An 11,433-nucleotide genomic window follows, 5' to 3' on the forward strand; every position below is an offset into this window, starting at 1 on the left:
TAAAGAGACTCGACATACACAGAGAGATGGGAGGTGAAACCAGTGATGGAAAATGGATGAATATACACACCTTAACTTATGTAAGTGTGGATAAATCTCAGCAAAACTCTTTCCAAACAAAAGCCTTGAATACCAATATAAATACCTTTTTTTCCAGAAAATTGTCACTGGTCAGTCAGATGCTATTTAATTTAGGAATTTTATATCAGGCTGTGCCATTCAAAATCTTGATTCAGTAAAAGGCTACTGGCCAACTGATTTGAAAGAAAGTCTGGATATTAAACTAGTCTTATAATACAGAAAATCTGTTAATAAAATGTTTCAAATGCTGTAATATTTCTGCAAAATTTTAAATAAATTTGATGAATGACATGATGTGATTAATTAGCAATACTTACAAAAGGATGGCTTGAATGTAACTGCATTTGTATACATATTAGAAGGAGTGCGCTCCTGAAACAATACATTCAGTTAAGTAAAGTCTTACCGAAGAATGGACATATGGATATTTTTTTTTGGTTGTGCTTGCTTCAGCAGCATATTTACTAAAAGTTTTTTTTTAATATGTTGCTCTTTGAATTTTGTTTCTACTGCTTTGCAAGTAAGGAATATAGCACAGTTTTTGGAATGCTTTACTGGCACTAGATGCCACTCTGTGAAGCAGAACAAACTGGAAAACAGCCTGCTCAAATCTTGGATGGGGGTGCAGACTGTACACACTGCAACACTGTACACTGGCAGTGACAGACAGCTTATAGGCCACCATCTTGTTCATGATGTGATCAGATGGATTGGACGGGTATACAATCCTATGCTCCCCTCCACTTGCATTATAACTGATGGGCAACACTGGGCTAACAGAGGCCTCTTGTGATGGTCTCCTGACTCCCACCATCTCAATGTATCACTCCCATCAAGCCATTTAGTACATCATACAACAGAAATAATATAGGTCAGAAATGTCAGTAACTGACTATGCAAACTGTCAAACTATAAAGAAAAATACTTACTGCTGGTCACTGCTTCATAGGGAACCTCATTCTGTCCATTCCTTTCTTCCTTTACATCATCATATGACAATTCCTCATCCCTCTCAATCAGTGACAATAAGTATCCTGATGGAACTCGGCACCCTAAAAGTAAACACAAATGAGTGACTTAAAAAATGGACAACGGAAAGCTCACTGAAAGTTACACTTGCACAAAATGTTACTTAGAACACAGCATTCAGTGGTGGAAAATTGCCTTTTCAGATACAATCTCATGAAGCCAATCCTAGGATACTGATTCTGAGTGTCTTATGAATAAGTATTATCTAATTTATCCATGACTACTCTGGAGTAGTTCTGATTTTTCAGGATTTATTGTGCCCAGTAAATCTCAAATTCTCCAGTCCGAGGTATACAACAGCTTTCCCAAAAGGTTCTGGCATTTCATGAGTGGTCACTTGTATACTATTACAGAAACAAATATTTCAGAGTTAACATATACAACGTACAGTAAAAAAGCAGTTTAACTTATTGCAGACATTCTAGATTAAAGTATCTTGCATGAAGACTACTGCACAAGTCATTAGCTGGCAACCAGCTTGTGCAACATTAGATCATGTTCCCAGTGCAAAATACTCCTGCAAACCACACTGTGTTACGCTAACTGCAATAGTATTATTGTGTTTGTTAAGCAAGGAAATTATAATAAAACACTACTTAGTTATAATGTCTCCCTATTAAACATTACCAAGTTAAAATGGCTCCCTATTAAACACTACCAAGATGAAATGGCTCCCTATTAAACGTTATCAAGTTAAAATGGCTCCCTGCTAAGCACTACTGAGTTAAAATGGCTGTGCATTAAAGGTATGAGACCCATAAGTGAGAGTCCGGCAAAAATGAAGTGTGAATCACACAGGAATACAGGGACTGCTGAACCTCAATGTAATAGCATTAAATCATTTTTGCCCTTGCATTCCCAGACTTGGGGGGACTGTAGCTTCCTACATTCTTGCTATTTCAGAGCTAATTCTAAGATTGCTGTATCTTAGTGTAAGGGAATACTCAGAGGTGCTTTTAAGGATGGTATTTAGGTCCTAAGATTTTTAAAACATACTGGCATAGAGTTTCAGGTGTAGTCTATGACAGAAGAATGCCAAAGAAGCTGAAAAGTAAGGTGTACAAGACAGTGGCATAACCAGTACTACTGTATGGTACAGAAACCTGGGCAATAAATGCAGAACAGTTGAAGAAGCTACAGATGATGGAAATGAAATGCCTGAGAAAGGTAGTAGGATTCACACTGTGGGACAGATGAAGAAATGAGGACATAAGAGCAGAAGCCAAAGTAGCTCCAATTGCAGAAAAGATCAAAGAGAACAGATTATTGTGGTTTGGGCACATGTATATTAAAGGAGAAGACAATTTGGTGAGGAAGATTTGGGAGAGAGGAAGCGAGGACATCCAGCAAAGAGGTGGATGGATTATGTGAAAGAAGATCTGTGACAGTCAGGCATGAGTGTTGAAGAAGGCAGGAGTGTAGCACTGAATCAAGAGAGTTGGTGACAGTTAACACGATACCCTGACCCCATGTAGAAAAAATGGGAAAAGGGGGGCTGATGATGATGACTTTTAAAACATAACATGCAGTGCACAGACAGATCAGATAAACACAATGAAATAATATTAAATTAACAAAATACATCATGTTAAAATAATATCAACTACAACTAAAACACCAAAAATAATCAAATACCAAAGTAAAGAAATGCTTCTCCCTTGGTTTGATCGCTCATCTTACAACCACATAGTGCTGCCAGGTCATCTTACTCACAAATGGCTTCAACTTACTGGGCTGCCTCACTTCATGCATTCATCTACTGCACAGCATATGGTAACTATCTAACTTCATGCCATCCAGACACAGCAAGATATCTGGTGAATGTATGCCTTTATTCCATCCAGGCATGACACAACAATTGGTGGTCCTCTGTCTTTATGCAGTCAATATGTGGCACAACATTTAGTGGTTACCAGCCTTCATACCATACAAATACAACTCTACAGTCAACGGCTACCTACCTTTATGCCTTCCAAAGTGGAAGAGAAATATGAAAGCATCTGTCAGATGCAGCTGAGAAGTATATACAAAAGAATGCCAAAGATGAAACTAAAAACCATGTGTCATGACAGGGGCATCCAGCAGACAAAAGTTTTCTTTCCAGTACATGAAGGAACATTCTTTTCAAATGTTGATTATCCCAGTTATCTGGTTGGTACCAACCTAGTTCCCACATCCTAACCACTCTCAGAATAGGTGGGACTACTACTTCTGTCTAGTAAGTGAGATCATAATTTCCTCATCCTCTTTGCACTACTTTTGTGTTGGTTGTACACCTCCTGTGATTAACCTATTTTTTCTAGTGTCCCACCCCTTCATTTTGTACAGTTTATTATATCAGTAACCCTTCATTGCACCTATTGTAGAGACCTATAAACAAAACATATTAGTCAATGGATGTGTATGGTATGCTGTGTGATGCACACACCTAAGGCCAGTCTCCCCCACCCTTATGCAAATGGATGTCCACTGCAAGAAATGCTATACACACCCTCCTCCCAATGTACTTGGCAACAGCCTCCTCCTCCAACTACCAGAGGATGACCCACACACACACACACACACACACACACACACACACACACACACACACACACACACACACACACACACACACACACACACACACACACACACACACACACACACACACACACACACACACACACACACACACACACACACACACACACACGCACACCATATATACCTAAAGATTTGTTGCCCCTAGTGAGGTGCATTATCAGGCAGGACTCCTTCTTAACTCTGTGCATCTCCTTTCTGAATACTGTGCATCTGTAAAACACAGAATCTTCACTGGAATTCCTCTGTTTCACTGTTATACGATTATAAGAGTACTTGCATAAAAAGTTATTGATACTTTCTGTCATGTTAACAAGGGGTATTTGACCACAGCAGTTATGTTAACGAAGCTGGTTAATCCGACTGTTTGTGCTACCACAACATGTTGGTGTTAGACATGCACATCATAGTGATGCAAAACACCTAGATGGGGTCCTGGCGTGGTTGGATGCAGGACTGGCACAACAGGCAATAAAATTCAGCCATCAGTTACCTTCATGGACGATGTCATGAAGCATGTGACCAGTATGCTATGGTGTAGAGCCGCACTGAGTAACCATGCATCAGTGAGCATGTGGCTACTATTTTCTTCACTGGCTTCACCTAAGTGAGTGACTATGGCTACCAGGGAAAGCACAGCTCTAGTGTGGTATGCCAGGAAGAGCAGGATGTTCCTTTTCTTCCTGCACAAGCACTATAGGAGCAACCTGATGGGACAAATGACAGATCATTGTGCAAACTGAAGGCATGTCAAGATCTTGCTGAGATGGTGAGTGAGGACTCTGGCAACATCCACTCCAAGGGACAGTGTCAGCATTGGCACAGTGACCTGAGAAAGCACCATCCTGACATGTTTCATCAGTGGAAGGCAGAAGTTTACAAGAGGGGCCTGATACGTGCTGTGTTCTACTGTACCTGCTATACTTCAGTACTTAATAGGACATGCTTCATTTTTCAGCAGTGGAGGAGCAACAGCTGAATATGGCTGGATGTCGCAGAAGGCAGGAGCACCTCTCACAGCTGTGGAGTGTTTATGTCATGTATGCCAGTCCACTATGCAGCTGCACTTATATTGGTAGCATGTATGTAATCATTTTTGTCCCATTTTATCTTACTGCAGGTCCATCTCTGGAAGGAGGTACATATTAGACAAAGGTCACCTTTGTCTGCACTGGTTGGTGCTTCTGATGCTGGGTCACCAATGGTCTCCAGGTTTACCTGTTAACAGAGAGACAATGTTCACCCTGTTAGGGTGATCCTCAGGGGTCAATGGTGCCCTTAGAGGCAACCTCTTGAAACAATTTCTGGCATGGCTTGTGCAGTAGTGTGACCCATAGGCCCTATCCAACAGGCCATCATGAGAGCAACTAGCCCATGACATTGTCCATGAAGGTAACTGATGGCTGAATTTTATTTCCTGTTGTGCCATTCCTGCATCCAACCACGCCAGGACCCCATCTAGGTGTTTTGCATCTGTTATGTGTTATTTTCCATTCCTTGCTCATTGCACAACTCTCCCCATCATCTGTCACTCAAACCTTTTATATGTCTGTACTCACCCACTCTCCTCCCCTTTTTCTGTGTGCTTACCACCCCCTCCTTGTCTGTCTAGTTCTGTGTTCCATGCTTGTTTGTTTGCCCCTGCTAACTTCTTATTTCCCTCTTTTCCATCCATGACCATCCCTTCTTTCCTAAGCTATTCTCCTTCTCCCTCACTTTTTACACCTTATGTGTTTTCCTCTGGTTGCTGTTCTCCCCAATTTCCCCCATTTATAAGATGAACAGGGTTAGCACTTTGCTGTGCAGCCTACACTGGTCTATCTGTATGTGTATGGGATACAGCCATGCAGTGTTACACTGTATGTTTAAGCATACATTGTGCCATGCTAGCCAGCCCTGGCTGTCACATCCCTCATGCTTGCATTGTCTGTCTTGTTATCCGTGATGCCTCTTTTTCTATTTGGTCCTTTGCTCGGAATGCTGGTGTTATGCCTAATACATGCCTGATTAGTTATACACTGCTGTGTTCATCAGCCTACCTGGCATTTAATACTGTGCAGTCATGCAGTGCTTATGTATAAATTGCTGTAGAAGAAGTTGGAGTTTTCCTTTAACACTGAGCATCAAAGGGAAACACAAAGCATGACATTCACAGAATTTACAAAGTACTAATAGCTTTTATGTGTTATAAGCAACCCAGATATCATGGGATAACTTTGGTTGTACACCATATATTTTCCTTGCTGTTATATTGTTTTGACTGGCTAAATGCAACATATGAAGTAAAAATCTGCACTGACATGGCAACTATTCTACCAATATTTCAAGTGCAGTAACAAATGCTTTACAACAAATGACGCAACTCCTGCACTATCAGGAATTATTTCCAATAAAATCACAAACCCTGAGAAATATTCGCAAATACAGAAAAACGTGTGCAAACATAGGAGAACTTAAGTAAACATAGAAAAACTTAGAAATATTTTGGCAAATTCAAGAGAACTTTAGCAAGCTCAGGACAGCTTTTGCAGTATCAGAGGAGGACACTAAATATCAGAATACTGTCAAAACAATCTAAGAGCAGTAAAATAAGTTCAGTCTACATCTTTTCAAAACAGTATTCCCTAATTATTTAAGTTTACCTGTAAGGTGTCAAGGGTGCTGCACTCTGATTTTGTCCCAGAAATGGGGAATATGTTAAGATAAGAATTTATCAAATAAAAAAAAAAAAATAGGAACCAAACGAACAACTCCACAATTGTGTTGAACTAGACGCCTGCTCCAGTGCAACCAGCTGACAACCAAATGAATTTCCAACTAGTGAATTATATATTAAAACTACAAACCACCAAATATAAAAGCATGATGTGGCAACAACAACAAATACAGAAAATAGATTTAGCAGAGGCTGCATCATCACTTATAATAGTGACGCAGAGGCCATAAGTCATATTTTGTTAACATAGGAAGGATGGACATGAAAAAAATTGGTAAAGCCCCTACAGTAATATTCAGGAGAGAGTGGAACATAAAAAAAATACTTACAACAAAGTTCCGATTGGCAGGAGAAGACAACATACCACAAAGAGTTGATTAAGTGTGGGAGATGTCCCCAGTGTCCCTCCATTATTGAAGGTGAAAGTATTTGCATACTGTACACGGGTATGAGAAAATTAAGGGTCCCAAAAGATGCAACTGTGAAACAAAAATGGTTGTTTATGTTGCCCTGTGCAGGATGTACAATTCATTTTACATAGGAAAAACAGAAAGATCTATAAAAGAAAGGATATATGAACACTTAAGGGACATAAAAAAAGCAAGACCAGAGTTATGCTCTCCATAGACATGCCCAATATAATGAAGGACATACTTTTGGTTTCTTTATTACAGAAAGCATAGCATAAGACTTGAGGGAAGACCTCAAAAAATTAGACTTGAGACCAAAGAAGCAGAATGGGAATTAAGAACCGATGCCACCAGACCTAATGGGTTGAATGATCATATTTCTATGGGTAGTTTTCATAAGACAAGAGTGCTTGGGTGTTAGTTTAATTAATATTTACACTATTTTGGGATAGTACATTTTAATATACAAGTATTATTTATGTAACAAGTGGTTATTATTGTTCTGTTGAAGGTGTTTGTATTTAACTACTGTATTTGAATTAGCCTAGGTTGAAATAATTTAATTGACCAACGAAGAAAAAAATGGAGTTGTTAGAAGCTAACTAATTTTAATTGGGAGTGGGCTTGACAGATGTTATTTATACAGTGTGCCTATGGTGTCTTTTGACGCTGAAGAAGTCCCTGTGTGTTTAGAGATGAAAGCGCTAAGTTTGATGTATGCTCTCTTGTAATTAAATCTACATGCTTTTATATTTGATGGTTCATGGTTTTAATATATAATTCACTACTCGGAGATCCATTTGGTTGTCTGTTGGTTGCAGTGGAGCAGGAGTCTAGTTCCATGCAATTATAAGAATTTATCAGTTCAACATGTCTTACCTATCTGTTGATAAAAGCTCAGTTACTTTATCTGGGTAGCTAAGGAAATTACAGTTGTGCAAAATTCTTACCATAACAGTAGATGTCCTTTCCTTTACTGTTATAGTATTTGTTACTCAAGAGATCCCATGCCAAGGGCAGCCCAACATCAAGCCAGCATTTCAAAGCCTTAGGATTTTAAGGACGTCGTACGTCACACATATGCTCCCTGCTTCATGGTGTAGGGCATAAATGTTACAAATGGACGTACCTACCTCAGAAATGAATAGCCCCAGGAGGAACAACAATCCAAGGAGCAAAGGAGGAAAATGTGCATCCAGAAGGAAAAAGGAGTAAAGAAAAGGGAGAGAAGGGAGGGAGGAAGCGAATACTGTAACAGTGAAGGGAAGGACATAAAGTAGCTATGTACTCATGATAGCATTCCATCTATGTTGTCCACTATCATTCTTCCTCACCAGTTGGGTTTACATCTAATCCCCAGATCCAACTCGCCCGTCATAGCTCATGGCCACCATAAAACTCTCGAGCTCCTCCCTTACCCACAATGCATCAACCCTTAACATACTTCAGATCACATTTGCTGGTTGACATAAAGAAGTAATATTAATATAGTATTTCAGACAGAAGAGGATATAACTGGAGCTCAACATAAGGAACAGTGCCATCCTTATAAGCTCTCTTTCTTCCAGAAATCAATTATGAAAAAGGTTGTGGGTTAGTGGGAGGGAACTTGAGGAAGAATGAAAATGGACAACCCAGATGGAATGTTATAGCGAGTACATAACCTTTGTATTTGATGTTGTTAATTTTCATTCATGCCTCAACAATTGGGACAGATTCCCCAGCTACATAAAATCCCAGGTGCACTCTATGGAAGGATATTCATGAGCATGGTTGAGCCAAAAGCTGCTTTTTCCCTTGAGACCAGATCGAGTTTGTAATGAGTAATAAAAGTATGAGGACAGGCCCAAGTTGCAACTGCACATACTTCATCCATGGACACCCTAGCTAGAAACACTGAGGAAGTAGCCATGGACCTAGCTTAATGGGATCTTAACAGTCTTGGTAAGGACAGACCCACTTTCTTGTAGACAAATAATATACAGTCTATCAGCCATCTGGCTAAAGTGGGTCTATATTACATGATCAAAACCTTAGGTTATCGAACACCTAAAGGTCGATCACAAAATATTGAACCCTTAAGACTGAAAATGGCTGTTTCCACACAGGGAAACAATGCTGTTGGCCAAATAAAAAAAAAAGTTATAAACCGAAATAAAGTGGGGGGCGTTGCCCCCCCCCCACCCCCCTTACTAAATATACCAACTCCAAGATTGCTCTACAGAGGAGAAAAAACAAAATTCGGATAACGGCCAAATGACTCATTTCCCTGTATGGAAATGGCTGTTCGCAATTTTCAGACTTTGACATTTTGTGATCGACCTTTAGGTGTTTGAAAACCTAAGGTTTTGATCACGTAATAGGGAATCGGCAAAAGTTACCTTTGCAACTGATCTACTCACTCTAGACTGTGTAAAGGAAACAATTGATCTGTCTTTCTAATTTCTTTTGTTCTATGCAAGTAAAAAGTAATTGTCTGTGAACATCCAATAAGTGCAACATATATTCACCTTTGTTTGCAAACGAAGGAAAAAAATCTGCAGATTAACGGACTGGTTGATGTTAGATTTTGACATCACCTTAGGAAGGGAAAAAGGATTGGTTCGTAATGTCACACCAACCCTATTAAAAATCAAGTAGGGAGGATCAGAAAACAATGCTAGAAGTTCTGAAATCCTTCTTGCTGAGGTGATGGTCACTAGAAAAATAGTTTCCCAAGTCAGAAACTTTAATTTACATTTTGCTGCTGGTTCAAATGGGGGAATGAATCAATGCCTGTAGTACTAAATTTAAGTCCAAATGATAAGTTGGATCTTTAGAAGGAGGTCTCAAAAAGGGGTACCTCTCAGGAAGGCCTTACAAAGTTTAGATTATACCAAAGGAGAGTTATCATATCCATTGTGAAAATTAGAGAGATGACTGCTCATTGGGCAGCCATGATGATGCAGTGGTTAGCATTGCTGCCTCACAGCAAGAGGTTCGATCCTCGGCTGGGGTGGCTTCTGTGAGGATTATGCATGTCCTCCCTGTGTTCGTGTGGGTTTCCTCTAGGTGCTCTGGTTTGCTCCCACATTCAAAAGACATTCTGTAGGTGGATTGGACACTCTAAATTGGCCCTAGGTGTGAGTGCGTGCATGTGTGTGCCTTCTGCGGGAAGGCTGGGTACCGGGCTGGCAACTTGACACTGTAAAACTCCACTGCTAATCATGAGCAGACAGGTGATCTGCTGTGGTGACCCCTAACCTGGCGAAAAAGCAAAAAGAAGAAGAGAGATGACTGCTACTTGAACTCTAATAGAAATCCCTTCATTTCATTTCCACTCCCTCTCCCTTTCCTGCTTTCTCATAACTCAGCATAGTGACTCCCTTCATTTCATTTCCTCTCCCTCTCCCTTTCCACCTTTCTCATAACTCACCCTAGTAATTCCATTCATTTCATTTCCACTCCCTCACCCTTTTATTCTTTCTCATAACTCACCCTAGTGACTCCCTTCATTTCTTTCCCACTCCCTCTCCCTGTTTTCCTTTCTCATAACTCACCCTAGTGACTCCCATCATTTCATTTCCACTCCCTCTCCCTTTTCTCCTTTCTCATAACTCACCCTAGTGACTCCCTTCATTTCATTTCCACTCCCTCTCCCTTTTCTCCTTTCTCATAACTCACCCTAGTGACTCCCTTCATTTCATTTCCACTCCCTCTCCCTTTTTCCGTTCTCATAACTCACCCTAGTGACTCTCCTCATTTCATTTCCACTCCCTCTCCCTTTCCTCCTTTCTCAAAACTCACCCTAGCAATTCCCTTCATTTCATTTCCACTCCCTCTCCCTTTTTTTCCTTTTTCTCATAACCCACCCTAGTGACTTCATTTCATTTCCACTCCCTCTTCCTGTTTTCCTTTCTCATAACTCACCCTAGTGACTCCCTTCATTTCATATCCACTCCCTCTCCCTTTTTTCCTTTCTCATAACTCATCCTATTGACTCCCTTCATTTCATTTCCATACCCCCTCCCTGTTTTCCTTTCTCATAACTCATCCTAGTGACTCCCATCATTTAATTTCCATGCCCTCTCCCTTTTCTCCTTTCTCATAACTCACCCTAGTGACCCCTTCATTTCATTTCCACTCTCTCTCCCTTTTTTCCTTTCTCATAACACACCCCAGTGACTCCTTTCATTTCATTTCCACTCCCACTCCATTTTTCCTGTCTCATAACTCACCCTAGCGACTCCCTTCATTTCATTTACACTCCCTCTCCCTTTTTTCCGTTCTCATAACTCACCATAGTGACTCCCTTCATTTCATTTCCACTCCCTCTCCCTTTTTTCCTTTCTCATAACTCACCATAGTGACTCCCTTCATTTAATTTTCACTCCCTCTCCCTTTTTTCCTTTCTCATAACTCACCCTAGTGGCTGCTTTCATTTTATTTCCCCTCCCTCTCCCTTTACTCCTTTCACATACCTCACCCTAGTGACGCCCTTCATTTCATTTCCACTCCCTCAACCTTTTTCCTTTCTCATAACTCACCCTAGTGACTCCCTTCATTTAATTTCCACTCCCTCTCCGTTTTTTCTTTTCTCATAACTCACCCTAGTGACTCCCTTCATTTAATTTC

General features: G+C 40.3%; 1 protein-coding gene across 1 annotated transcript in view; it reads right to left on the minus strand.

The window, feature by feature from the left end:
• LOC122809612 (gastrula zinc finger protein XlCGF26.1-like) overlaps window positions 1-11,433 on the minus strand; it is a 94,861-nt gene that overhangs the window by 38,902 nt on the left and 44,526 nt on the right. The window contains exon 2 of the mRNA XM_044081244.1: window positions 1,011-1,133. Within this exon, the coding sequence (XP_043937179.1) occupies window positions 1,011-1,133 (123 nt within the window). The remainder of the gene's footprint in view (window positions 1-1,010; window positions 1,134-11,433) is intronic.

Source organism: Protopterus annectens, chromosome 1.part1, assembly GCF_019279795.1.
Source record: "Protopterus annectens isolate FY-2018-M chromosome 1.part1, PAN1.0, whole genome shotgun sequence".
In the NCBI taxonomy this organism is placed as follows: domain Eukaryota; kingdom Metazoa; phylum Chordata; order Ceratodontiformes; family Protopteridae; genus Protopterus; species Protopterus annectens.